General features: G+C 37.3%; 1 protein-coding gene across 1 annotated transcript; it reads right to left on the minus strand.

Annotated features, from left to right (window-relative positions):
• Positions 1–159: 159 nt before the first annotated feature.
• On the minus strand, positions 160–26803 carry LOC127442703 (prostaglandin G/H synthase 2-like). The gene is made up of 12 exons (XM_051700899.1): positions 26648–26803; positions 26404–26520; positions 26172–26315; positions 25777–26081; positions 25592–25675; positions 25231–25477; positions 24848–25134; positions 24609–24756; positions 24095–24500; positions 3155–3243; positions 2460–2608; positions 160–1059 (listed from the first exon to the last, which is right to left on the minus strand). The coding sequence occupies exons 1-12, from the start codon at positions 26706–26708 to the stop codon at positions 541–543; spliced, it is 2556 nt and encodes an 851-aa protein (XP_051556859.1). The 5' UTR covers positions 26709–26803; the 3' UTR covers positions 160–540.
• Between the last annotated feature and the right edge of the window lie 950 nt (positions 26804–27753).

Genomic DNA, 27753 nt, shown 5'->3' on the forward strand with positions numbered 1-27753 from the left:
CATTAGCTTGCACCTCCAAACAAACACTTGAACATGAACCCTCATAATCCTGTAATTGTGTAATCTTTGAGGTGTACATGTCAGGGGACGTTTTACTAGGAAGGACCTTTGTAGTACAAAACTAGCAATACAATCATTAAGACATAAAGACGCAAGGAGTGTTGTTTGCCTTTTGTGTCGATTTTGTGATATCTTTTATTCACAAAGCAGATAATGGCTTGATGCACAATAGAAATGACAAGTACAGTGTCACTGTGAGCTCTGTGTGACAAGTAAGCACACTGAAAAAATGATGGTGGCTTCTCACCTTCTCTGCAAATAAAAACGAGCATAACTGTGAGCCTTAATACACTGTGATGTATTTCAGCTGTTTTAGATCTCATGCTGAATGTAAGTAAATGCCTTGATGTGTGCATGTGTGGGGTAAATGGGTAATTGTTGAAGTCACAGCCTATTAGACTTCACAACATCATTACTGGATCTATCTCTGAAACAAGTATGACAGCCCTCACTTGTTGATTAGCGACACTTCCACCTGGATCATTCCACATCAGCATTCTCTTCCTCATCGTGACAGGGAGCAAACTCTTTTTCTGGTAGAAGACCGTACTCATTTAGGAAGTTCTCCACATCAGTGGCAAAGAACTCCTCGTTTAGGTGCTTTGTAAAGCACAGGAAGTTGCCCAGCAGCTCTCCAGCCTTGTACACCAGCAGGGCGGGCAGAACGTCGCCTGAAAAGCGCTCACCCGCACCTGTGACAGAGGCCTGAATTCGGCAGAATTTGACGCTGGAATACTCTGCTGCCAGGCAGGTCAGGCAGTTGTTAAGTGCGTCACAACCTTTAATCCCATCATCGTAGATGTGCACCACCACAAGAGTCAAGCGATGCTCTTTCTCAATGACATCCATGAAGGCCTCGCCACTATCCAACTCAAATACGGCATCGAACTTGGGCCCGAAGCTTAGGCGCTCATGCATCTCTTGCATACATTGCTTGCGATACTTACGCAGACACCTCTCATCCTCCTCTTGGATCATCTCGTATTCCTGAACACTCATCTGCATGTGGGCAAACACAACAACATTTTAACCCTTAAACGCATAGCTCGGGTCTTTCGTGACCCGGGACCTCATTACACTTCCAGTACCTCATCCATTTTTTTGGAGTTGTGCCCACACCTCTTTAGTATTAATCATCAAAAAGATTGTCTTCATGTGGTTTAGTGCATGGATTAAGCCTTACATTGCCATGTTGTTCCAAAAATAAAAACAAAAAAAATATAATTTAAGTACCAAAAGTGTATAGGGTCATAAGAGACCCTAAATATGTATGGAGCCCCTCAAGTAATCTTTGCAGGAAAAAAAACCCTGAGATTATGTAAGAGTGTTGTGTTTTTTTTAACTTCCATAAATTATATTTGTATGATTATTTCATATCTATAGGTTTACTATCACATGATTTCTATTTCTTTGTTTATTACAAGAGAAAGTGGTTGATTTGATTTACATTTGACATTGCTATTTGATGAACAGTATGATATGACTATTGTCATTTGGGTGTAATACTGAAATTATGTATGTTGTGCATCTATTTAGACTCAATAAGTGCCTGCAAAATACTTGTGTACTTTATGTATTCTGTGTAGCTCAATATTTTTTTGACAGCCAGTTGCATCTCATGCAATTTCAGAGTGAAAGTAATCTATATTTGTCCTGATTTGTTGCCTTTTCTCTTTGATAAGTGAAAAATAAACAATCAAAATATATTTTATTAGATTATTTTGTAATTGTCTTGAAAATAACAACACTACCAATTAAAAGTTTGAACACCCTCGAATTTGTTTCACATGATCTTAAAGACCTTTTGATTTATAGGCTTAAAAATGAATTCTGTAGACAAATTAAAATTGTGCCAACACTTGAACTTTTTAAAAGTAAGATTTTATTTAAACAGATGAGCTGGATCAGATAGTGAGGGAAAAGCAGCCAACGTAAGCCCAGCATACATGGGAGCTTCTTTAATACTGCTTAAAAAGCATCCCAGGAGGAACCTCCTGAAATTGGTTGAGGGTATGCCCAGAGTGTGCAGAGCTGTTATATAGGCAAAAGGGCTACTATGAAGAAGATACAATATAAGGTAGTTTTGATTTGTTTAACACTTTTGGGCACAACATGTTATTTCATAGTTTTGATGACTTTGCTGTAACTCTAAAATGTACAAAATAGGTATGATAAAGAATGAAACAGTTTGTTCAGACTTTAGATTGGTAGTATATGTTAGTTCAGACATGATAGGAGGTGTATGCCACAAGGATAATTAAATGTCAGTGGTATTTCATGAAAGACAAGGTGATTGGTTAAATCATCTAGAATTAAAGTGACTTCCTCTGAATCATTATAATTGTGTTGTAGAATTTGTGTAATGCTAGAATGTGAACTGGGGAATTCTTCCCGCTTACCTTGCGATTGAGTTTTTCCCGCGTGTCATCATTGTTAGATTTGGGGTTGGACATCTGTCTGAGGAGCTCTCTTTTGTTTGGAGGGATGCTTTCATGATCCTCACTCTCCAGTTTGAACTTTCTCCAGTCATGGATCACCCCTTTGGGCCCTTAGAGGGATGAAAAGGTTTGCAGCCATGATCTTTTCTGCATCATTTAATTATTAAATCAGCATTTCAATCCACTACTTGGGCTATTTTTGTTTATTATCAGTGGAATGTTTGGATTGAAGCTCTTATACCAATAGTACATATTCTGCAATTTGGGGCTTATAGACCCCCAAATTAATGTGAAATTGGTGCACTATGAGTAAATGACAGATTTTAGGCATTAAAAGTGCTGGGAACCGATGCCTTACATTTATAGTAATGTTAAAGGTTGACAGCAGAAATTACTATTTATAGTTAATCTATAATACAGGCTTAAATTATAGAAAAATGTGGGAGCATCATAATATAATGTGGGATATCCCCAGTTTTGCCTCACATTACAGTAGAAAATGTACTAATGTTACACAGATTTGTTTTGAAATCTCTATAAGGGTGTATCTTCCTCAGATGGCAATTATGAATGCACTGCTGGGCCATGTATTTCTCAAGAGGGTTGTTGTATTAATATCAGTTATGGCAATGATTTAAGTATAATGATTTTCAAACCTGTTTGTGTTGCTGGTAGTTCCTCATTCTCAGTTGACATGATTTCCCTGGAATCCTCTTTGAAGACCTGATGATAGAAACGACAGATCCTAATAAAAAAATAAAAAAAATCTATATATTTGTTTTATTATTATTTTATTTTATTTATTTTTTTGGCTTTATTAACATTTTTTTTTATGCTTGTTTAATCTACAGGAAGACGTGCATGTAAGGATGGAAAAATAGAAGGAAGTTATAAGTCCATCAGAATATGCCCATTTTGTGCAACTTCCTTCTAAGAAATACATGCAAATATGAGGATCATCATTTTGCAACACTGTAAACCCTAATGCTCAAAATAATTAATTGTCTTTGAGTAGGAAAAATAAAATAATACAAATTAGTTCAAATAAATTAACCTTGATGAGTATTTAGAACTTTCTCTTTCTTTTGAATTAACAAAACTGACATCTTATAAGTAACCTGAATTGTTTTATTGTTTTGAGTTGGATGAACTTATCACTTTCAATTTTCAGGAACTTAAATTTAACTGAAAATGGGCAGGGGATTTCTATTTCCCAGCATGCTTTGCATGGCACTCGACAGGGAGAGTAAATGTAAAAATTAAATGTTATATAATGTGTCATTGTGCTAGATAAATGTAAAATTGGAGACTTGTTGGTGTTTAATGTTTTGTGTGTTATTTAGAAGAGTTTCTGTTATGTTGTAATTTTTGGGGTTACCATTACAGTGAATAGTGGATCTTGAGCTTTAGTTGAGGAGAGGTACTTCTTAAAGGTCCCCAACCCCACTGCTTTACTAATTGAGCATGTTAGTATTCACTGTCAAGTTTTCTCTACTTGAAGTAAATACTGATAAGCAAAACATGTATAACCTGCTTAATATACTGTTGGCCCTGAGTGTGCCACCAAAACAGCACTTAGGCATGGACTCTATAACACCCATGAAGGTGTCCTGTGGTATCTGGCACCAAAATATTAGCACAGTGTTTTCCAACCCTGTTCCTAGAGGCACACCAACAGTACACATTTTGAATGTCTCCTTGATCTGATGCATCCATTTCAGGTCTTGGAGTATCTTCTAACGAGCTGATTAGTTGAATCAGGTGTGTTAGATTAAGGAGACATCAAAAATGTGTACTGTTGGTGTGCCTCCAGGAACAGGGTTGAGAAACACTGCATTAGCAGCAGATCCTTCAAGATTTATTGGTCCAGCACATCCCGAAGATGCTCAATCGGATTGAGATCTGGGGAATTTGGAGGCCAGGGCAACACCTTTATCATGGTGTTTAACAGGGAACTATTTATCATCAGAATATTGCCCAGAGTATCACACTCTCTCCACTGGCTTGTCATCTTCCCACAGCGCATCCTGGTGCCAACACTTGCCCAGGTAAAACGGTGCACACGTACACGTCTGTCCACGTGATTTAAAAGAAAACAGGACACATTGGACCAGACAACCTTCTTCCACTGCTCCAAGGTCCAGTTGTGATACTTGCATGCCTATTGTAGGCGCTTTCGACGGTGGATAGGGGTCAACATGGGCACTCTGGGCTAAAGTGCCCCTTATGCAGCAGGGTGCGATGCACTGTTTTGTGTCACTAATGTTTTGGCTCATCAGTGTATAAATTGAGATTGAACTTAAAATGAACAAGCAGTCAATGAGTCCAATTTAAAGTAAAGTGCCATCAAAATGTGTGTTAGCTTACCCAATATTTAAAGTAAGGGGAATTAACATGCATGTGTAGTAAAAAAAAAACAAAAAACAGAAAGTTCTATTAACTTAAACTTGGGAGTTTATTAAATTAAAAGAAAATTGATTTAAATGATTGCCTCAACTTTTTTCGAGTTCTGCTGACTTATTAGGTTTTGCAGTGTATCCAGCAGGTCAGGAAGAAGGCCAGCGATGACATGACCTGAAATGGTTGGTATTTTCTCAGTAACTCCTTTTCATGTTTCATATGAGAGCAACAGATGGGACGTTTTGTGCATTGGATTACTTTGTCCTAACAATTCTGATGTAATATAGCATACAAAGTAGATTTAAATTCCGTTGCATGAGATGTTGACACTGTCATACCCTGTTTCAGTTATCCAGGTTGAGGTGGAATTAGCAGATTACACTATAGGTAATGGATTAGATTAAAGTCAGATTACATTGTTGTGAGTAATGGGTTTGTTTGGAACAGATGCCCCCATTGCATCTGTTTCTTGCATGTAAAAGTGCATTCTCTTACTAGTGCTTGCAAAGAGCTGAGACTGATCCTATAACAGTTGTACTAACGCTACAAATATGCAATGGCCCCAAAAAGTATTTGGACACTTAAGATACACTTAAATTAAATTATAAATGTCATAAAATTAGATGTGTGGACTGAGTGTCCAAAAGTGTTCGAATAATTTTTGGCATGGCTGAAAAAGGCACAACTGCCCACAATCATTTGCACCATAGAATCAACAAACCACATACATTTGTGTGACTTTCTCAGAGCCTTAACAATGTACTTCTAAGCAGAGGGTCAGCTTGTGGTTTACCAAAGAAATATGCTGATTGTATCCACTACAACATTAGATGCTGTCAACAAGAGACTCGTCAGAAATACGTCAGAAATAAGCTTGTTCCATCCGACCCCTACAGTTCGCTTTGTCATCCCTCAATGATTTCGCTCAACATTTTAACAACCGTCACGTGATTGTGAACTTATGGCAAAACAATTCTAATAAGAAAACTCATCATTCCACTCTAGTTTCCTTAGATTATTTCAAATGAAGTGTAAATCAAGTTGTATGCAATGCTAGATGCACAATTTATGCACAGGGGCAGATCTGTCTAAGCCCTCTACATTGCACCTATTGTTTCAGCATTAAGGACGAGGAGTATAACAAATCTGACTCGATTAAACATACAATTAAACATTTTTGGTGAACTACATTCCTTACTAAATTAAGCCCCTTTTGTCACAATACTGTGGCAGCAAAGTGTCTTAGGAGAACAAGGCCCTCTATAGTGTGGAAACATTCAAAAACAGCAAAAATATAAATGCTTATAATATAATGCTTGAAAAAAGCTGAAATAACAGTCCCAGAAACAGAATAGTCAAATGAATTTCATGCTTACCTGACTGTTTGCTGTCACAATATGTCTTTGTTGTGCTCTGTTATGACTTTACTGTCTCAGTTGCAATGGGGCTCTGTCTGCATTGGCATCATGGTTACAATGTCAACTGTAATTTTGTTGTAATAGGATTACTGCACAGGAATTAAACCTGCCTGTCTTCATCACAAGCACAGCGAGAGATTAGCAGGCAAAAAAACAGGTCCTACATTGTTTGGAAAGGCCCCTATAAATAATCAACAAATGTTCAGAGTGTGATCAGATTATCTATAACTAATGTCCCAAACAACAACTCAGGGTTCCAGGTCACTCCAAAAAATATTTTAGCCTATTTTAAAGATTTACATATTTCAATTTCATTACTAAATTCCATTAAAGGAATATTCTGGGTTCAATACATGTTAAACTCAGTCGACAGCATCTGTGGCATAATGTTGATTACCACAGAAATTAATTTGGACTCATCCCTCATTGTCTTTAAAAAAAAAAAAAAGAAAAGAAAAAAAAAAGAAAAGTCTGGGTCACAGCGAGGCACTTATAATGGAAGTGAATGGGGCCAATCCGTAAATGTTAAATTAAACTCAGCTGGTTCAAAAGTATTGCCACAAAATGTAAACAATACTTGCGAAAGTTAGTGTCGCATACATAATTATAAATGAGTAGTTCTGCCCCAGGCAGATAGGGAAGTGTTTAGGAAAATTCTATTTTAGGTTATTATTTTTCCAATTCCATTTGGTGATACTAGTGGTGCAGAAATTACACACTTTAACCTAGTTATTTCTTCATGTTGTCCACTGTAATCTACATAAACTTCAGTATTTTGGTGCAATTAAACCTAGTGTAATGGTTGGTCCTGCCTATACATGTCAAGTCATAAAACTGTGAGCATTGTGACATCTGTACATTAGAGAGACTGAAGGTACACACTGATCTCCCTTCCTGTCTGTACATGACTTGTGGAGGCAATTCAAACATGTTACTTCATGCCCTCTCCTCTGGGATTTTGCCTTCTTTCATCTGTATTCCATCTCACTTTACATTCTCCACGATTCTACAAGGAACCACAAAGAGGAAAAAATTTGTCAAGAAAAAGGAAACACTATAGTTAGCATGGAAATTTGGCGGAGGTGAATGGTTTGTAATGTAGAGACTGCCTTCATCTCTCAGACATCACTAGATGGTGGTAAAATCCACTGTAAGTGTTTGGAAACCTCTTTTATTGAGCAATTCTGATGGTGAGAAGAGAGTAGAGAGAAATTTCTCACCACCCCTACATAGCCATACATACTTGCACATTTATCATTGCAGGGTGATCTGCCAACAAGCTGCATGCACAGTAATTTCTTTGGCTCATTTCTGGGCCATTAACACACACACTGGGTTAACACACTTTATTGAGGGGTGGAAACTACTTAGCATTACGCATGGTTTTACTTGTGATGCTTTGATAATTTTGTAATTATTTACTACACAACTCAGCAGCTTTTATAAGGGACCATCTTATGAAAGTGACATTTCTTAATTATAATAATATTCATATACTGACTCACACTCACTCACTCTCAATTTGTCTACTAACAATGTCCAACAATATAACATGCACCACAGGAGATTTGTTATTTTTGTAATTTTTTTCTGAAGTTCCCACCACATAAATAGTATTTTTACACTTTTTTTGCATAATTTGCCAAATTTACTGCTTGATCAGAAATAACGCTCGATAAAAATATTCAGCTCAATTTTCTTTGTTTTCAAGAAATATCACTTGCCTCATATTTTATTTTATGCATGCTCTTCTCTGACACTTTTGGCAAGTATACTAACTTTTAATAATAATAATAATAATAATAATAATAACAATAATAATAATAATAATATTAATTAGGTACAACATTTTTGGTGTGGTGGAAATGAGGCCACAACTGTGGGACAGTCTTAATTTTTGAAGATTTTATAGAAATCATTTTCACACAATAAAATGTTTAATGATTTGTTTATTTTACTGTTTGTTTAGATTATCATAGTATTAAACATGTTATAATTTGCATTTTTATAATGGATATTCATAGTTTAATACTGACTTTTTAATATTGGCTAAAACAGTCAAATCTCTACATAACAGGCATTTGAAAACTACCAAAAATAAATGATGAAGGCCTGGTAAAAAGTTTCCAATTCAATTTTAATGACATGTTCATGTAACAAAAACAAACAAACAAACAAAAAAATTATATATATATATATATATATATATATATATATATATATATATATATATATATGCTGAAATCTGTTTGTTTTAATAAAAATCAACCCCTGGGACATGAAAGTGCAAAGTTGAAGAAACCATATATACAGTAAAATATTGTAACATTTAAGGGGTAAAACTTTACAGCAATGGTACATGAATAATTATGTAGAGGCTACAAGGCATGGACTTATTAAAAACTAATGAAGAGTTTACCTTGACTACCACTGAAGTCATATAGATTCATGCATGTATAATGGCCACCTTCACTTCACATTCTCTAGTTTCATATAGTTTACTCATAAATTTTAATTAATACATAAACAATTAGACATGTACAAAAGTGTAGTTAAATGGATAGTTCACCCAAAAATTTAAATTCTCTCATCATTTACTCACCCTCATTCCATCCCAGATGTGTATGACTTTCTTTCTTTTATAGACAAAGATTTTTCAAAGAATATTTCAGTACTGTAGGTCCATACAATGCAAGTGAATGGGTACCAAAATTTTGAAGCTCCAAAAAACACAAAGACATTTAGTGGTTAAATCCATATCTTCAGAAGTGATATGACAGGTGTGAGAGAGAAATGGATCAATATTTAAGTTTACTATCCACCTTTTTCCTGGGGGTCTTACTGGGGAAATGAATGTGGGTGGGACTTCCGCCAGAAGACGTTCTACAGCATTCCCTAGCTCTGGCTGCGGCCATTTTAAGATCCTGTTTACAGCTGGTAATAAGACGCTTTTCAGATGATCTGATTGCAAAGGTCAGCGCTAAATATAGTTGTAAACAGGGTGCAAAATGTTTTGTGATTGGATCACAAAAAAACACATACAGAGGTAATCAAAACCACATTGCATTTGAGGTTTAAAACGACGTCCTGATGCTTCCTGGACAGCAGCAAAGCGCCACCTCTCATCAGTGGTCAATCACCCGCCGAATAAATGTTTAAACTTAGTGTGGATTTAAAAGGAAATAACCGTCCGATCAGAAAACTTGAAACAGTGATTACATACCCAAAGATGAGAACTTAATAGCTGTTCCTCAGTGTGTCTGTCTGATTTGAACATGCAGGGTAAGAAGATGACAAGCACACACATCTGAAGCTGAACTAACACAGGAACTCCGCTAAAACAGCCAATCATTTTGTGCTTAGATTAAATCTCAACTGCATCTGGGGAAACAGCGCACCTGTTTTGTTTGTGCATTCTTTGTCTTTATGACTTTTTTGCTGTTTATTATCGTTCAGTAACACACTGATATAGTGATTAATGTATGTCGATACAAAATCATACACGCTCTCCTCAAAATTCCAACGTCACAACGAATGAAGGAATGGACATACACCGCAACAACAGCTGTGTTTACTTGACAATGGAAGTAACGCCCTTATTTCTCACTAAGCATCACAGGACGTAGGACAAATGTGGATACATTTATTATAAACTCTCCTCCCTGCCCAGTAGGTGGCGATATGCACAAATAATGTGAAAGTGAGAAAAGAACTGAAATATTGATCTGTTTCTCACCCACACCTATCATATAGCTTCTGAAGATAAGGATTTAACCACTGGAGTCACATTGATTACTTTTACGCTGCCTTTAGGTGCTTTTTGAGCTTCAAAATTTTGGTACCCATTCACTTGCATTGTATTGGCTTATAGATTTGAGATATTCTTCTAAAAATCTTCTTTTGTGTTCAGCAGAAGAAAGAAAGTAATACACATCTGGGATGGCATGAGGGTGAGTAAATTATGTGAGAATTTTCATTTTTAGGTAAACTATTCCTTATTCATGCATGAATACACATGACTTCAGTGGTAGTCAAGGTTAACTCTTAATTAGTTTTTGATTAGTCCATGCCTTCACTCATCATTATTTCATGGTGATGTAAGTATTAATTCAGGTGTAAGCACATGATTATTCATGTACCCTTATTGTAAAATACTACCCATTAAACTTTGGGCACTTTCATGGTTCAAATTCTTGAAAACTGACAGGCAAAGTTGAACCATTATTTTACAGACATTCTTGAAAGTAAAGATTTCAAAACAATTCCATGTTCTTTAAAATGTTACAGTATATCAGTATATTGCTCTACAGAATTACTCTGTGATTCATTGAAAAATACATAGTTGACTTTCCCTTCCCCCACAGGAGTACTGTAGCACAGTTCAGATAAAGAATGTTGCGTAAGAAGTGAAAGTTTGAGGAAGCATAAATCACTGCACTTACTACAGACCCATTAGGAAAAATAACTCTAGTCATTATGTGTGTGCCTAATGTTAGCCTCATATGGTTTTATCATAATGTGTAGCAGAAATTGCGCTTTAAACAGAGCTCATCACTTTATGACATCATAGCTGGATTGTCTAAATAATCTTCACCAGGCAGGAATGCTTGCTTTTGTGGAGAGTTTATAACGCAAAGGATAACATGAGTAAACCACTCTGACTAAATCTCAGATGTTCCCTGATGTTACATTTCCATAATTCTTTAATTGGACTGAAAAATGTAATGCTTTTTTGCCACTTGAGATGCTCCATATTGTTTAATTTCAATCTGATCTCTTATTTTAGTTATGATTTTAGACCACTTTTTTTGTAAATGTAGAAAGATGCAACTCTCTTTCGGTTGTTCAGTAAAAAAAAAAAAAAAAGGATTTATAAAAAATAAAACCTTCTAAAATAGGTTGATATTTGCAGCACTTGAAGAATAGCATGAGACAAGCTATTTTCTGGGTTTAAAATAAAAATGTTTAAAGGTGCACTCAGTAACTTTTGTGTTTGTGTCATCTTGGATTTACACGGACACCTAGCGGCTTGGATGCAGCATCATTTAAAATCAATAGTTTTCAGTTTCAGATGCCATTGTAGAAATTAAGTATTCACAGTCAGCCATGATTCCTTTAATAAGCTCTGGAAAAATTAAGAGATCACTGCAATATTATCAGTTTCTCTGGATTTACTATTTATAGATATGTGCTTGACTAAAATGAAAATTATTTGTTTTATTCTATAAAGTACTGACAACATTTCTCCCAAATTCCAAATAAAAATATTGTTATTTAGAGCATTTATTTGCAGAAAATGACAACTGGTCAAAATAAAAAAGATGCAGTATTTTCAGACCTCGAATAAAGCAAAGAAAATAAGTTCATATTCATTTTTAAACAACACAATACTAATGTTTTAACTTAGGAAGAGCTCAGAAATCAATATTTGGTGGAATAACCCTGATTTTCAATCACAGCTTTCATGCATCTTGTCATGCTCTCTACCAGTTTTTGACATTGCTGTTGGGTGACTTTATGCCACTCCTTGCGCAAAAATTCAAGCAGTTCCGCTTTGTTTGATGGCTTGTGGCCATCCATCTTCCTCTTGATCACATTCCAGAGGTTGTCAGTGGGGTTCAGCTCTGGAGATTGGGCTGGACATGACAGGGTCTTGATCCGGTGGTCCTCCGTCCACACATTGATTGACATGGCTGTGTGGCAAGGAGCATTGTCCTGCTGGAAAAAAAACAATCCTGAGAGTTGGGGAACATTGTCAGAGCAGAAGGAAGCAAGTTTTCTTCCAGGATAACCTTGTACGTGGCTTGATTCATGCGTCCTTCACAAAGACGAATCTGCCTGATTCCAGCCTTGCTGAAGCACCCCCAGATCATCACCGACCCTCCACCAAATTTCACGGTAGGTGCGAGACACTGTCGCTTGAAGGCCTCTCCAGGATCGGTGATGATCTGGGGAAGCAATCCAGTTGGTTTTGGGTGAGAACAGACCAAAATGTAACTCCTTTTTCACTGTCCATCTTGACTGCAGTCTCCTTGGCAAACATGATTTCAAGCTCGATTACACTTCCTATAGTGCCATCTAGCACTCTGCGCATGTCAAGCACTAGGAAGTATAATTGAGCTTGAAATCATAATCGAGCCTAGAGACTGCAATGACAAGATGTAAAGAGAAAAATTAATTACATTTTGGTCTTTTCTCACCCAAAACAACTGGATCGCTTCAGAAGAGATTGATTTAACCACTGGAGTATTATGGATTACTTTTATGCTTTTATTACTTTTGGAGTTCTGGTCACCATTCACTTACATTGTGTGGACCTACAGAGCTAAAATTCTTCTACAAATCTTGGTTTGTGTTCAGCAGAAGAAAGAAAATCATACACATCTGGGATGGCACGTGAGTGAGTAAATTATGAGATAATTTAAATTTTTGGGTGTACTATTCATTTGAGTTATTTCCTGGCCCTTTAAAAATTACTTTCATTTCTGTAACCTACAGCATGTAGACAGGTTGATTTAGTGAAAATCAAATCATATATTTGACTGGAATAAAACAAATTAATTTAAATGTTACCACATGAGCCATAATTAATTGCCGCATTTAATGTGACAAACATTTTTCTTTTCAATGTAGACCAGCACCAACCAGCACTGACCAGTTAAAACCAGCCTAGACCATGAAGGAAATTCATGGTTGTTTAAGCAGATCTTTTCAGCAGGATTTTACTCATACCATGAGGAGATGCCTCTAGGGAAGTTTTTCGGTTCCCTAAATATTACTAAACAAATTTGTAGTAAATGTTGGACGATGATCTCTCCTTTCCAAGAAATGCTGGAAGAATTCCTGCATGAGCTACACTCTTATATAACTCATTCAGTTACTGATGGCAAACAAGCATTTTCCACTGTTCAGTTGCATTACTGTGAAGAGCGGTTTGAACTAGAGCCTATTAGCTGCCTGATTACTTCCTCCAAGTGTGTTTTTTTCCTTTTCTTTTTTTTTTTTTTTTTTTTTTTTTTTTTTTTGCAATCACTGACTATCTGACTTTTATTTATTTATTTATTTATATTGGACTATTGAATACATAAAAAATAAAATAAAAAAAGATAGCTGTATGATGGCTGTACATAATCATCCTCTCCATACATGAGGCCAGAATTCTCATTTTGTATAATTTTCCTTAACTTTGGATTATGGAAGACAGAAGTTTTCCATTCCCAGCATTGCTCAACATGCCTGTTGTGCACCCAAGCATAGAGCATACCCCAGAATACGTAGACAGAGACAAAGCCCTAATTCAGGAGTTCCTGCTCCACACAGGCTTAATTAATCATACTGCTGCAGCATTGCTGAACACTAGTTTAGACTACTGTTATTTTAAAAGAGAGAAGTACAGTTATCCTAGCTAGCAGCTACAGACTGGTTTACAGTAAAGCATGAGTCAGTGGAAGAAATGTTGTTTATTATGAGAGCAGCTGGTGTCCTAAAGGAAGAAAACGTGAAGCGGAATTTCCAGATGCACCATTCACACTTTTCACAACTGTAGAGCAAAGGTACAAGAAAGTGTTTCACTGAAATTTGGTCAGTGCCAATTTTTGAGGTCTTTTATGTCCATTTTAACTGAGCTGTGGCAGAGTTTTACGCTTCGCTTTAAAAACAAATAAATAGACCTGTGTGCCTAGCAACAGGCCTTACCTCAAAGATTAGACAAATGTGTGCCGGTTATGAGCTGAAGGAATGTGACCATACAGTCAGCTTGTTGTCTTTACCCTCATAAGTCCATCACATCCCGTCTAAACACACCCACTCACACTTCCACTACAGCACTTCAGATGTTTAAACATTTGCTCTCACATTTTTATTATATTGAGACATTTCCCTTCTATGAGTCAGATCAGAAATCACGACAATGAACTGAATATTTGGTTGAAACTGATTATGTACCTCACTGTAACAGTTTATGAAGAGGATGTTTATGAGCAAATAAAAGATATGTACACAGATGGAAAGGTCCTTTGATAATTTTACATTGCGTCACTTTGTATATTTGGTATACAAACAGTGATCCTTCTGTTGATACTACTGACAATCGTTGCCTTCAGTGCATTCACATTTTACTTCATTTTCAAGATCAATATACACACACTGAACTTTCTGATATCAACAGCACAGTCCTCTATTCAGGGCCGTTTCGGAGCATTATGGTGCCCTAGGCGACATCCCTATTGGTACCCAGGGGAGGGAGTGGGGGGGGGAGGGGCGGCCTCCTTATGGGCGCCTTAGATGACCACTAGCTCGCCTATGCCTAGAAACCTCTAATAAATAGTTTTTTTTAAATATCATATTTTTTTACATTTAAACACATGAAACAAAACAACAACAACAAAAAAAATTATTTGATCCTTTGAGTGTAATGAAGTAGAATATTAGCTCTCAATGTTAAATCTGCTATAAATAGCATACCCTAAAATTTCCACATCCTAAAATTACCACATCCAGATGCACTCAAAAGAAATAACTCTCTGAACTTGATTCAATCATGTACAGTGTTTCCACATGTTTGAAATGAGTTTTCTTAAATTAAAATTACCATGTAATTTCAATTTAAACACTTCAAGTGGAGGAAACCTAATTGAATCAAGTAAACTCAACAAAATTTAACATATCAAAATAACTCAAATGGAGCATCAGCTCACTTTCAGTATGTACACACAGTATACTTTGACAGAGTGAAAGTATTACGTCACCGGATGACTCAAATTTAAACCATTATGACTTGTTTTTAAAACATTGTTTGATGTTCTGTTACCATAGATTTGTCATGGTTTGGTTGAGAGAACTGTCTTATTCTATGAAATAAGCTGCTGTTATTGTCTAAGCTCATACAGCAGGTGAAACCCATGAAATCAAAGACCATCAAAGAATGAAGCTAGACACTATAAGTATTTGCTGGCATTTGCTAAAATGAGTTCTTTTAACACTAAAGGAGATGTTAGGCAGACTGTTTGGTATGTAGTCTGTATGTTAGCCATAGATGTGGACCTATGATGCCAATACTAAACCGAGTGAAGTGTGCATTTGCATTAAGGTTCTTCACCTGCTACACTTTACATAATCACAGCAGTGCAGTGAGTGATGTTCATGCTGAAACCTAAATGATCTACAATGTCAGTATAGTGAATGTCTGTAAATGCTTGTCATGTAGTATCAGCTGTATGAAGCATTAGTCAGGATTTTGTCATAGTTGTGGTAGTTGTGTGCGTGTATGCAAAACTGAAAGACGTGTACATTTTCATTTGGTGTCTGTGAATGTTACTTTGTGAAATCAGAGCAGTGCAGTGAGTGAGATTTCTTGTGAAAATGTCTGAACTATCAACACTATTTATTGCTATTTGAATGGATATGTGTGGGTTGTACATCTGTTGCTATGGTGCCATGGATGCGGTGGTCTTTCTGATCTAAGGGGGTGAGACTGAGCTCATGCCTTCAGTCACTAATGTAACGTCAGTAAAAATCATGTCAGGTTAATTTCCAATGTATACATGCTTGAAGTATACAGACAGGCACATACCCTGACAACTGCTTTTTATCATATTCATGTTAGATGATCCAAAGACTCGAACTGTAAAAATTGTACACCCGACTGAACTGTTTTCACAGTTGTTGATAGTAGGTGCTAGGTCAAAGAACAGAGGACAATGTCATCATGGCAGATGTAGTATGTCTGGGAATGTAGCCTATGTATACTACACACCTGCATATCTAAAACAAAATATACTTAATCAATGGTTGAGAAGTAAGAAGCCAAATTCAGTACATACTCTGAAGGTATGACAATTCAGATGCAGTCAGTAATAATAATAATAATAATAATAATACCCTAAATGGCAGTTTGAAAGCATCTATGATTGATTTTCATCCCTAAAGCAGGCTGTCAAGGCAATATTCATTATGAGGGAACACTATTTATAATAGTGTATAAATAGTGTGTAACTTCAGTTACTTTTGACAAGTTTGAGACTAATAGGGAATTTTTGCACATGTAAGCAGACCATAATTTGTAATTTGTCCATTGATGTTCTATTTAACGTTTAGTCTAATCTGAACATGAAATAGACAATTGTGTTATTTAATCAAATAAACATTCTCACACTGGATACTCAAGCCAAGCCTTACTAAGCCCTGTGCCAAGTTCTATCCTTTATAACTGGACAATTGTGGCTGAACAAAACTACACAATCCTTGCAACATGATCACATGGGAAGTCAGCATCGTGCTTCAGAATGTTCCAGTGCCCTGGCATCAGCCCCAACATGCAGTTACTGACAAGTGCAATTTCCCATCAAACATTTTTGCATCGGTTCAGATGGGTTTACCTTCTCCTGTGGCCTGAATAGAAGCCAGCAGCATCAGAGTGGGAGACCCAGCTTCTCTAATCTGCCAGTTTCCTGCTCTTTCCTGTTTCTTACACAACACACGTGCAGTGAGCATGTGACTTATATTTGTATCTCCTTTTAACCTTTATGAGTAGTGAGCATTATAAATCAAAGCCTTTGTGACTTACATGACCTATACTCTTCCTTTCCCCTAAACATTCATCTCTCTTTTCCAACTGTCAGTTAGGCCATTTGGCTCATCACGCACAACGAATAAGAAATTTGTCAGCGGTGTTGGAAAGGCATGTTAGTGCTTGTATCTTACCTCATTTTTTGCAACGCTCCTAGTAACACCCCAGAGGATTATTACTTAGCACAATTGAAGCCCTGTTTTACCAATTAATTTCTTTGAATTAGAAGTGTTTATTCATTTTAGTTCTTTGTTTGATCAGATCTTTAGTACAGTGCACAGGGCCAAAGCTAAATGAAACTGTTTTTCTTGCCTGTGCTAATATGTTTAAAATAAGTGACTTTCAAAGATTTGATTCCACTAGACCTACAAACTTTGGCAAATCCTCTTCCTCAAAAGTGCTCATTTTATCAACCCAGTACCTTATAAACTCAACTTTGTTTCCAGGCAGACAGATAAAAAAAAAATAATAAAAAAAAAATAAAAAAAAAACGTGTGTTCCTTTACTCTCAGAACTTGTGTAAAGCCAGCCAATCAGATTGGAAGCGCTTGCCGTTTTTGCAATATGCATCTGACTATAATTCAACGGACTGTGTGTGGTTCGTGGTTGGGCCGTCTAAGGATAAGACTTGTAAATTTAGCCACTCTAAACTAGTTATCACAGTCACTTGAAAAGAGAAAAGCATCATTAGATAGCGATTACACACCTGATAACATTAATGTAAGTGAATAGAACGTCTCAAAACACACTCACTATGATGCAGTGAACTCTTTATTTACAAATCACCTTTACTAAGACCTGAAACAATACATAAATTAATTAACGTTGAGTTATTAGCTTTAATTGACCTTGGAGCAAATGTAGGTGTCCTCGCTGTTGTTATTCATGCTCATTTGGGAACGAGGGCTGACACAGTTTAATCCATAGTCTTCTTGACATTTATTGAAAGTTTATTTTTTAAAGAAAGAAAATCGCTGGGTGGATCCTTCAGGTACCTCGTGTTTTACATTTGTTGGATCATTTTGATAAAATCCTGCTTTACACTGCTCAAACATACATTACTCCCATTAGCTCTCATTGGAAAATAGCAAACACGTGTCAGAGAAATGGCGGCCCAGCAACAGTTGCTAAGACAGGGTTGGTCAGAAATGCTTTAAGGCGGGGCTTAGCGAATGATCTATTCTGGTGACTTTGAGAGAAGCATTAATTAATTTTCACGACTCGAGAATGTTTAGCACTGGCTAAAGCTTAAAAGACAATAACCGTTCAGAACAAACGCATTCTCACGCTACAAAAGCAAGACGCAGTGCAACGACAAAAGCGACAAAGACAGGTGTCTGGAGATGTGTTTTTTTACAGATGAAGATCTTGACACGGCGTCTGAACAGGCAGTGCTATACATGCAGTGATGTCGTGGTCAAAAACATCCATCTAGCGAATGTTTCTGGAAAACGATTGAAAAACGATTGAGTGGTGTGAACAGCCCCTTATTCTCATGACACAGCACTAGCTTAAGTTTCTCAAAGTTACCTTTCAAAAAGACAGCATTTTTTTCATTTGACTGTAGGTTCACGTGACGCCATGCGAAGGGCAGACGTGTGAGAGACAGCTCTGCACACTTTACTAATTTTTTTAATTATTCACATGATATAATCTGGTGAAATTCGATACACCCAGTTACACATTTGCTGTTTGAGGTAAACATGGCAAAGAAGTCAAAATCCTCGGGCTCTGGAGACATTAAAAGACACTTACGGGTTCAAGATGAAAGCCCAGACAGGCCTGTGGACCGGGGACTCGATTTGGATGGAGCGGCGGGAGAAGGAATCCAGCATCAACTGTCCAGCATGACAAAGGTACTTGCGGACTTGGAGGATCTCACTGTAATACGTCGATCGATTACGGTAATGGAAAAAAAATTCTCTGAGCTAGTCACAAGAGTGACAGATATTGAAAAATGAATCGATTATTTGGAGTCATCAGAGAGGGAATTAATCGCTAATCCGCCCGCGACCAAAGTTGATTTGGAACATGTTCTTGAAAAGCTTGAAGATCTTGAGAATAGAAGCCGCAGGAATAACATCCGAATTGTTGGAATTCCCGAGCATGAGGAGGGCAGAGATATGGTGAAATTCCTAGACGAGCTTTACCCGAGTCTTCTCGACATAACAGGCCACAATCTGGAAATCGAGCGAGCGAACAGAGTCCCGGCTCACAGATCTGCTGAGGGAGAAAGGCCCCGAGTGATTCTGGCCAAATTTTTGAGATCATCCGATAAAGATCTCGTGTTGCACCAGGCAAGGAGCAAAGGAAAGCTTTCTTGGAAAAATTACAATATTTTCTTGTTCCCGGACTTTGCGAACTTGACGAAAGAAATGTGATCGGTTTAAGGAAGATCACTTTTACTCGGATGTTTCCGGCCAGACTGAGAATAAACACCAAGGATGGCAGCAAAGTATTTACATGTCCCAATCAGGCAATGTCTTTTATTGAAACTATGGGTGAGTAACCATTGGGTGTTTTTCTTGTGAGTGGATTGACTCACTGTACATACTCTGGCTTTCGGAGGAAGCTGGGCGCCATTTTTGTTTCTTGTTTCGTTGGCTCCGCCGAGCTTTTGCATTGACGGAAGATCACTTTTACAATGAAGTTCCCGGGCAGATTGAGAATAGACACTACGGATGACCGCAAAATATCTACATGCCCTCACAAAGGATGTCTTTTATAAAGTTGGCGGACTGTGTAAATCATGGGATATACTTTTATGCGGCTTCCGAATGAATTGACTCTTGACCTACCGAGGAACCGGGATGCATGTTTCGTTTCCTTTTGTGCTGGTTCCGCCTAGTGGTTGGAGCTTGTTTTGTTAAATAACACTACTTCGGGACAGTTATGGATGAATCTGTCAGTTCCTTGTGCTTATGCCTCCTGTTGGCTGGAGTATGATTTGTGGAGTATTTTCGTGGGACATTGGAATGATTACTTCATCTGCTGCACTCATCAGCTGGCTCACTGAAGAGTCGTTTGTCTGACCGAGGAAAATGAATGGCTTTATATCAGCTGGAATTTGTTTTGTGAAGGAACACACCTTCAAGACAGTTCTGTGAATGAGTCTACACGTTCTTTGTGTTTATTCTGCCTATTGGCTGGGGTTTGTTTTACAAAATATTTGATGTTATATAATTTTGCCTTACAAATTTGTGAGTCAAATGTAAATATGAGTGTACTATCTCTCTCCACATGGAATGTGAATGGGTTGGAGCACCCCATAAAAAGAAGGAAGGTTATTTCTTTTCTTAAACGTAAGAAATATGATATAGTGTTTCTTCAAGAAACACATCTCTCCCCGCAGGAAGCTGAAAAATTTGGGAAGATATGGGGTGGACATTTTTTTTTCTTCCCCTCTCTTATTTCAAGCAATTTGATAGCATAGCGAATTCCTTCATTTGGAATGGTAAACGACCCAGATTGCATTTTAATAAGTTACATAGGCCGATAGACAAAGGTGGGCTTGGCCTACCCAAGATTTTATTTTATTACTATGTGTTCAGTCTCAGACATTTGGCTCATTGGTCACTTCCACCTGAGAGAGCTCCTCCCTGGTTTGTTATTGAACAGGCAGTTCTTGCCCCTATTTCGCCATTACAATGCATCTCTATCAAACTAATCGGAAAAGTTAAGTTACACCCCGTTATTTCACATTTACACTCGGTATGGACTAAAGTGTCCAGATTGTTTAAATTGGACACTTATTTAAATGTTGCCTCGAGCATATGACAGAACCCAAGACTATGTATTGGCAAGTCCTGTTTCTGCTGGCCAGAGTGGATTGCGAGGGGGGTTGCTACACTCGGTGACCTATATGAAAGTGGAGTGTTGAGATCGTTTTGAAAACTTGGTCCAACATTTTGGGATCCCCAGACCTCAGTTTTATAGGTATTTACAACTGCGCCACCTGCTTTGTACTATTTTTGGGAGTAGCACACAGCCCCCTAAGGAAGCAGATGCTTTGGGAGAGGTGATTGCGGCTTTTGGAAAAGGTCATGAGGCATCAGTGTACTACTCCCTGTTAATTCAGAGTCTGGGGGATGGAGACTTAACTTCTCTCAAGAGAGAATGGGAGAAAGATTTCAACTTGGCATTTGAGGAAGGAGTGTGGGCTAAGATTCTTAAAAACGCTAAGTCTGCATCTAGAGATGCAAGGGTGCGTCTTATACAATTCAAAATTTTGCATAGATTTTATTGGACCCCCTTTAGACTGTATAGGCTTGGTCTTAAAGACACACCCACCTGCTGGAGATGCCAATCGGAGGATGGAGACATGGCCCATGTTTTTTGGTGTGTTGAGATCCAGAAATTCTGGTCGAAGGTTCAGAATTTTGTGTGCGACGTGGTAAGCACTCGGGTTTTGTTTTGCCTCAGACTTTGTGTTCTGGGCGATGGGGCGGTCATCGATGTGGGGGATGGCCATATAGAGAACTGGGTTCTGACCTGTGTGTTGATCGCCAGGCAGGTTATTTTGAGGGGTTGAAGGTCAGCTGGTGTGCCCCCATATCCGGAGTGGTGCACGGAGGTGGGGAGGGTGGCAGCTTATGAAGAGGTGTCATCGGGAAGACGGGGTGGCTTGGATATGTTTATATGGAAATGGCGCAGGTATTTGGAGTTTTTGGAGGGCTCTTGGGTAGGGTGTGGAGAGAGTAGTGTAATATAGTTAGTATGATTATTATGTGTGTGTATGTATATATGTATGTGTGTATATATATATATATATATATATATATATATATATATATATATATATATATATATATATATATATGTATATTTTTTTTATGTACGTATATACACTACCGGTCAAAAGTTTTGAAACACTCATTCTTTATTATAATTTTCTTCACATTTTAGAATAATAGTAAAGTCATCAAAACTATGGAATAACATAAATGGAACTATGGGAATTATGTTGTGACTAAACAAAATCCAAAATAAATCAAAACTGTGTTATATTTGAGCATCTTCAAAGTAGTCACCCTTTGCCTAGAATTTGCAGACATGTACTCTTGACATTTTCTCAGCCAACTTCTTGAGGTATCACCCTGGGATGCTTTTTAAACAGTACTGAAGGAGTTTCCATCTATGTTGGGCACTTATTGGCTGCTTTTCTTTATTATTTGGTCCAAGTCATCAATTTCAAAAACTTTTTTTTTAATTTAATTTTAGTTTTATAATGAAATAAATTAATATGGTGGCACAATTATATTTTTGTCTGCAAAACTAATTTCAAACATTTAAGCATACGCCTTCAGATCAAAAGATTTTTAAGATCATGAGAAACATTTCAGTCAAGTGTTTCAAAACTTTTGACCGGCAGTGTATGTGTGTCTGTTTGATTTTTATTTCTATATATTTACTTATGTTTGACCACAGGGTTGATTTTTTTTTGGGGGGGGGGGGGCGGTGTTGGGGAGGAGGGGTTGTGGGGTTTAAATGTTGATTTTATATATATATATATATATATATATATATATATATATATATATATATATATATATATATATATATATATATATATATGTTTTGCATTTCATTGTTATTGTATGATTTAATAAAAAAATGTTAATTACAAAAAAATCAGGTAGCGGGGAGTACGAATCTGGCGGGAGTCAAATTTCAGCACAACACGTCAAAATCAGAGAATAACCCGATGATTTCGAATCTCGTGTATACACGGTTTTACCTGATTTGTCAGATTTTTTGAAAAATCAGATATTTGGTAAATATCTGTGTATTGGTGAGTATGTAAACACACTTATTGTCTTAAAAGAATGTGTATCTTTCCCAGTCATGAGAACCTAAGGTCCTCTGTATTTTGGCTTTGTCTGGGAAAAGTAAACTATTCGCTCTCTCTAATATTTCTTCCAGTTAGCATGTCCTAGGTCCAAAGCCACTTTCCCAGAAACAAAAATCCTTCCCCTCCTCAACAGAAACACATTCCCGAAAGTTACCATGCACACTGTGCTGTATATTTTATCAGCTTGATTATATTGGAGCTTAACAGTAATTGTTGATTCAGGTCAAAGTAATGGTCTGATGCACATTCTGAATCTGTGCTTTGCCTATTTTTCTGGATTTATTGCAGTCAGCATGAATTTATAATTGATTTCACATCAGTGGGAAAGTTAGGTCAACAGAATCACTATTAGCTCAAAAACTTCACAATTTAATGGTTATACCATAAGTCAGTACATTAGTTCTCAAACTTTTTGATTCCAAGGCTTCCCATTGTCCAAGACAATATTTGAAAGCCCCTTTCCTCTGGGAAACAAGGAGTGTCAATAGATTAAAATAATAAATCACAATTAATTTTGTGACTCCAGACATTTCTGCAACTTATAGCTTATAGATTGTGGGGCTCCATCTTGAATTCTTGCTGTTTTAGCATTTTAATGAAGTTAGATTATTTTAATATAACTTATTTAAAATGAATTTGAGTCATCCTGAGACCCCACTGAAAATTTGCTGAGGCCCCCCAGTGGGCCCCGTCCCCCTGGTTGAGACTACTGCCTTAAGCACCATCCAAAGAATAAGAAGCCTGTTGAACAATGATTTTAGTTTAATCAGAAATCTAAGGTTATGCAGAGTTTACCAGTGCTTAAAACTTTTGACAATGAGGGGTTATAGACCCTCAGAGGTCATCCACTAAGTTTTAAATAAGCAAAAGCATTGCAAAGATACAGCTTCATTACATTTTCTTTATTGTCAAATTTGTTACAGGTAAACGGTTTGGGATATCAAAAATGTGTTTGTTTGTTTGTTTGTTTGTTTTTTAAGCCGAATGCATTGTGTGGTGTGTCAAGACTAATTGGCAATAAAATGATACCAAACTTATGTAAAAAAAATATCTTAACGATTTTATTCAGAGAAAGGCACATCATTGGTATAAAAACAGCTACATTCAACACTGCTTTAAAAATATTACTCCTTTCAACATAAGAGGGTTTTAAAAGAACACCTGTGACAAGAAGGTTACTCTTTCTTTCAAGTATTAATGTTACAACAATACCAACAGAATGCCAAATAACACATTAATAACAACTTTCCAGCAATATATAAATAATTCAAATAAATAATTCAAATAAATAAACATAAATAGAAATGTAATAATTATATCAAGTATCACAGTTAAAAATACATTGACAATGTTTTAGAGCTCTGAACTCCGCTCTCTCAAGATAACAGTTGGATTAATATTATTTTGCGTGGATTGCACTGTGCTTGAATTAACGTTTTCTGAACTCTGATATTTCAAATCAGGCACCTGAAAAGACACCATTGGACAGGGTCCATTGATGTTTAAGCACACAAGCTTCTTTAATGAGGCAGTGTTAACAATGTCAAATCCCACTTTCCCACCAAATGTGCTGGGCATCCAGTATTCAGGAGAACAAATAGCATTTCCCATGAGGCCTTTGAGAGAGTAGGGGGCTCCCATTTCCACCATTGTCTCCCCAAATACAGCGTTGGGCCTGGGCTTCTCCACAAGAAGACCAGGATACAGCTCAACTGCATCTACATGACCATACAGCTTCTCCAGTTCGGATGCTAGATCCTTGTCTCCTGTTCAACAGAATTATTCAGATTAAATAATCAGGTCAAATTTTACATATTTTTAATAATATTCCCATTGTAAACCTAGCTGTTTGTAAATCTAACTGTTTATCTTACCTGTCATCTCCTCAAAGGAGGAGTAGGGCTTCATGTTGAAACGTTTTCTGTAAGCATTGAAAGACTGGTAGCGCATCGCTCTGGAGTGCTCGAGAGCTTTAATAGCAACTCCTTGCACTGCAACTGGCAGGTTCCATCCACCAGAAACCTATCGATGCATAAAAGGAGAGAAATGAGGTCAGCAGAGTGAAGACAAATTAAAAAGATAGTTCACCTTTCTATCTTTGAGTGAAACTCACCCGTCCAGCCCTCTGCTTGGTGAAGGACTCCACCAGGTTGCTGATGCCATGTTCTGTAACAATGGAGTTGTTAAATACAAACTGGTGGTGGCCATAGACCTGATCCTGGATCTGAAAGCTGTCGGGCATCAGTGGGTGCCAGTGATAAAGAGTGTTGAATTCGGCCGCAATGCGATTCTGATACTGGAAGCGTTGATTGAAGAGAAGCTCTGGGTCAAACTTGAGCTTGAGGTGGTAGCCACTCAGGTGCTGAACATAGTCCTCAATAACAATTTTAATGGTCTCACCTAAGTGAAAGAGGCAGGAAAAATATTAAATCCCTTGCTTTCTAGATCACATCTACAAAATTAAGTGGATTACGAAAAAACGCCATCTTGACTTACCAATCAGGATGAGTCGGGTGGTTTGGAAGATTCTCTCATCGTCCCAATCAGGATGCTCTTGCTTCATGATATCGCAGACACGATTGTGCTCGCGCAGCCAAATAGTAGCATACATCATCAAACCTGGAACCAGACCGAAGGCCTCATGGCCCACAACAAATTTTTGTTCCTCTGGGACGTGAGGAGGGTAATGCATCTCCACCTGGACATCCTTCACTAGAGGAGGGTACACCTCACCATCTACAACCTAAGGGCCACGCACATGTTTCATTAAATAAATGTCCTCTTAAAGACTGTAGAACCAACAAGCAATATTTAAATGCTTTTTTGAAAGGTAGTTAGACTCATTATAGCACCATACCTGATACTTCAGCTTGCCATCTTTAAATAGGCGAAGTTTGTGTTGTCTCTCCAATGTCTCTCCATAAATATGCCCCAAATCCACCTGAAACATTACAGAACCATTAGAAATTGCACTGCAGTTCCACATAAACCTTTGATGGGATGTAAAGTTTACCCTCCAAGTTAAATGTGAATGAGACTTACTCCATGACCCAGGGCTTTGGTGAAGGCTGGTCCTTTTTTAAAATCAGTCTTGAAGAACTGGTGAGTGAAATGCTGGGCAAAGAAAGCAAACATAAGACTGGTCCTCTGTGGATCAGGGATGAATTGTTTCCTTAAGAGCACCTTCTCCACCACCTGCTTTGCATTAGGGAGATCAGGTGCAGGGCAGTTCTTGGGCAGTGGTGCAAGACTGCGGGTGTAATAGGACAGATTGGCATACGCTTCCCAGCTTTTGTAGTTATAATCTGCATTGTATGTTGGTGGACTGTCAATCAGATGTGACCTAGCTGGAAAACATGAAATGAAGAAAAAATTTTATGGTATTGATCTTCTGTTATTTTCTTAATTGTTTGCCTAATGTGAATCATTCAACTTACATGTCAGGATATAGCGCATTATGGCGTCTCTCAGAAAGGAAATGTTGTTGATGATGTCCCAGATCCATTTATAATGCGTTAAGAAGTGATGCACTAGGCTTGGCCTTGGTTTCAGTATGGATTTGATGAGTGTGAAAAGTTCAGCTGTAAGGCAAGACAAAGCAACAACACTTATAATTAAAAACAAAACAACATTTTCATTCATGTAAAGACAATCCAGGATCAGACTTACGGGTAGAGCAGTTCACGCCATAATATCCAGTCCTGGTACAATCACACTCATAAGCATCAGCACCCTTGGACAAACACACACCCTGGTTTTGACAAGGTTGTGCACAGCAAGGGTCGTCTGTAAGAACAGAAATGAAGATTATTTCCAGGCATAATCGATTTGAGTACAGTACAACAATCAAACACCAAAAGATGCGTATCTATCCTAGGAACCTCCATTTTCACTGTTAGAGCAGTTAACTTACATCCTTCACAGGGAAAGATCCAAAGGCTTGACAGTAGTACCAGGCAAATGACTCTATGCATTCCAGAAGTGTTTTCTAGGATATTTTTTACTTCGAAGCAAAGCTCTGAGATAGCGCCTGAAAAATATGCGCCTTAATGCGCGTCTGTGCCTTTTAACTGCTGCAAAAAGGGAGGAACTCTTGCGCAATTTGTAAGATGATAAGACACACACACACACACACACACACACACACAAAAAAAAAAAAAAAAAAAAAAAAAGGAAGGAAGATTTGAAACTTCACAGGCATACTTTACTGTATTTTTCCATACGTGTGTTATACATTTGGTATGGATTTGTATTCAGGATGATTTCGCTATAGATATACTGGCATGTTAAAAGCATTAAAAAAAAAAAGTATAAAGAAATAATAGACCTATATAAATAATACAGCTATAAACGATTTTTTTCTTCATATTTCTCTATGTATCGACACGTTCAATAAAAGTGTAATTTTAAAGTAATTTAAGTTCAGAATTTTTATTATAGCAGCTTCAGATGGAAAAGAGAGAAATTTTAAAACTGCGTAGACCAGATACAACATGGTAATTCCAGTGATGCGCATTGGCCTTTGGCTCATGAGCGCCACCTTGCGTCAAAGCAGATGTCACAGTAGCTTTTCAATGATCCATTCGTAATTTGAGAGGATTTAGACTATTATTGTTTTTATGGCGTAAGTGAACCAAGACTGAAAACCGGAACACCTCCAAACAATTTCATTTGAAATTTAGTACAATATTATGAGAAATATAGAGACACCATGACTAAAGATAATTCCCAGTAGCGTTTCTCATTTCGTCGGCGTTTTTTGTGAAATATGAAGAGCTGGGGCGGGAGCAAAGTTTGTATCCGCCCAAGTGCTGGGAAGTTCGATTCATTTGAACGAATCGATTCGCTTGGACGGCTCGTTACAAGGAACCGGTTCAGAAAACAAGTCATCGCTCAAAAGTGTAGTAATTCACAGAGGCATTACGTTTACTTTTATTTGATTAATACGTTTTGTTAAATAGCTAAGCTACTGATAGTAGCTAGGATATCGCTAGTGAGTTGGATTATTATAGACTATTT

Source organism: Myxocyprinus asiaticus, chromosome 6, assembly GCF_019703515.2.
Source record: "Myxocyprinus asiaticus isolate MX2 ecotype Aquarium Trade chromosome 6, UBuf_Myxa_2, whole genome shotgun sequence".
Lineage (NCBI taxonomy): Eukaryota > Metazoa > Chordata > Actinopteri > Cypriniformes > Catostomidae > Myxocyprinus > Myxocyprinus asiaticus.

Coding starts and splice junctions, on each gene's coding strand:
- LOC127442703 (XM_051700899.1), bottom strand. CDS start 26,708: ATGCATAGAGTCATTTGCCTGGTACTACTGTCAAGCCTTTGGATCTTT. Junction 25,676..25,776: donor CCAAAGCCCTGGGTCATGGA/GTAAGTCTCATT, acceptor GTAATGTTTCAG/GTGGATTTGGGGCATATTTA. Junction 24,757..24,847: donor CCAAGCAGAGGGCTGGACGG/GTGAGTTTCACT, acceptor ATGCATCGATAG/GTTTCTGGTGGATGGAACCT.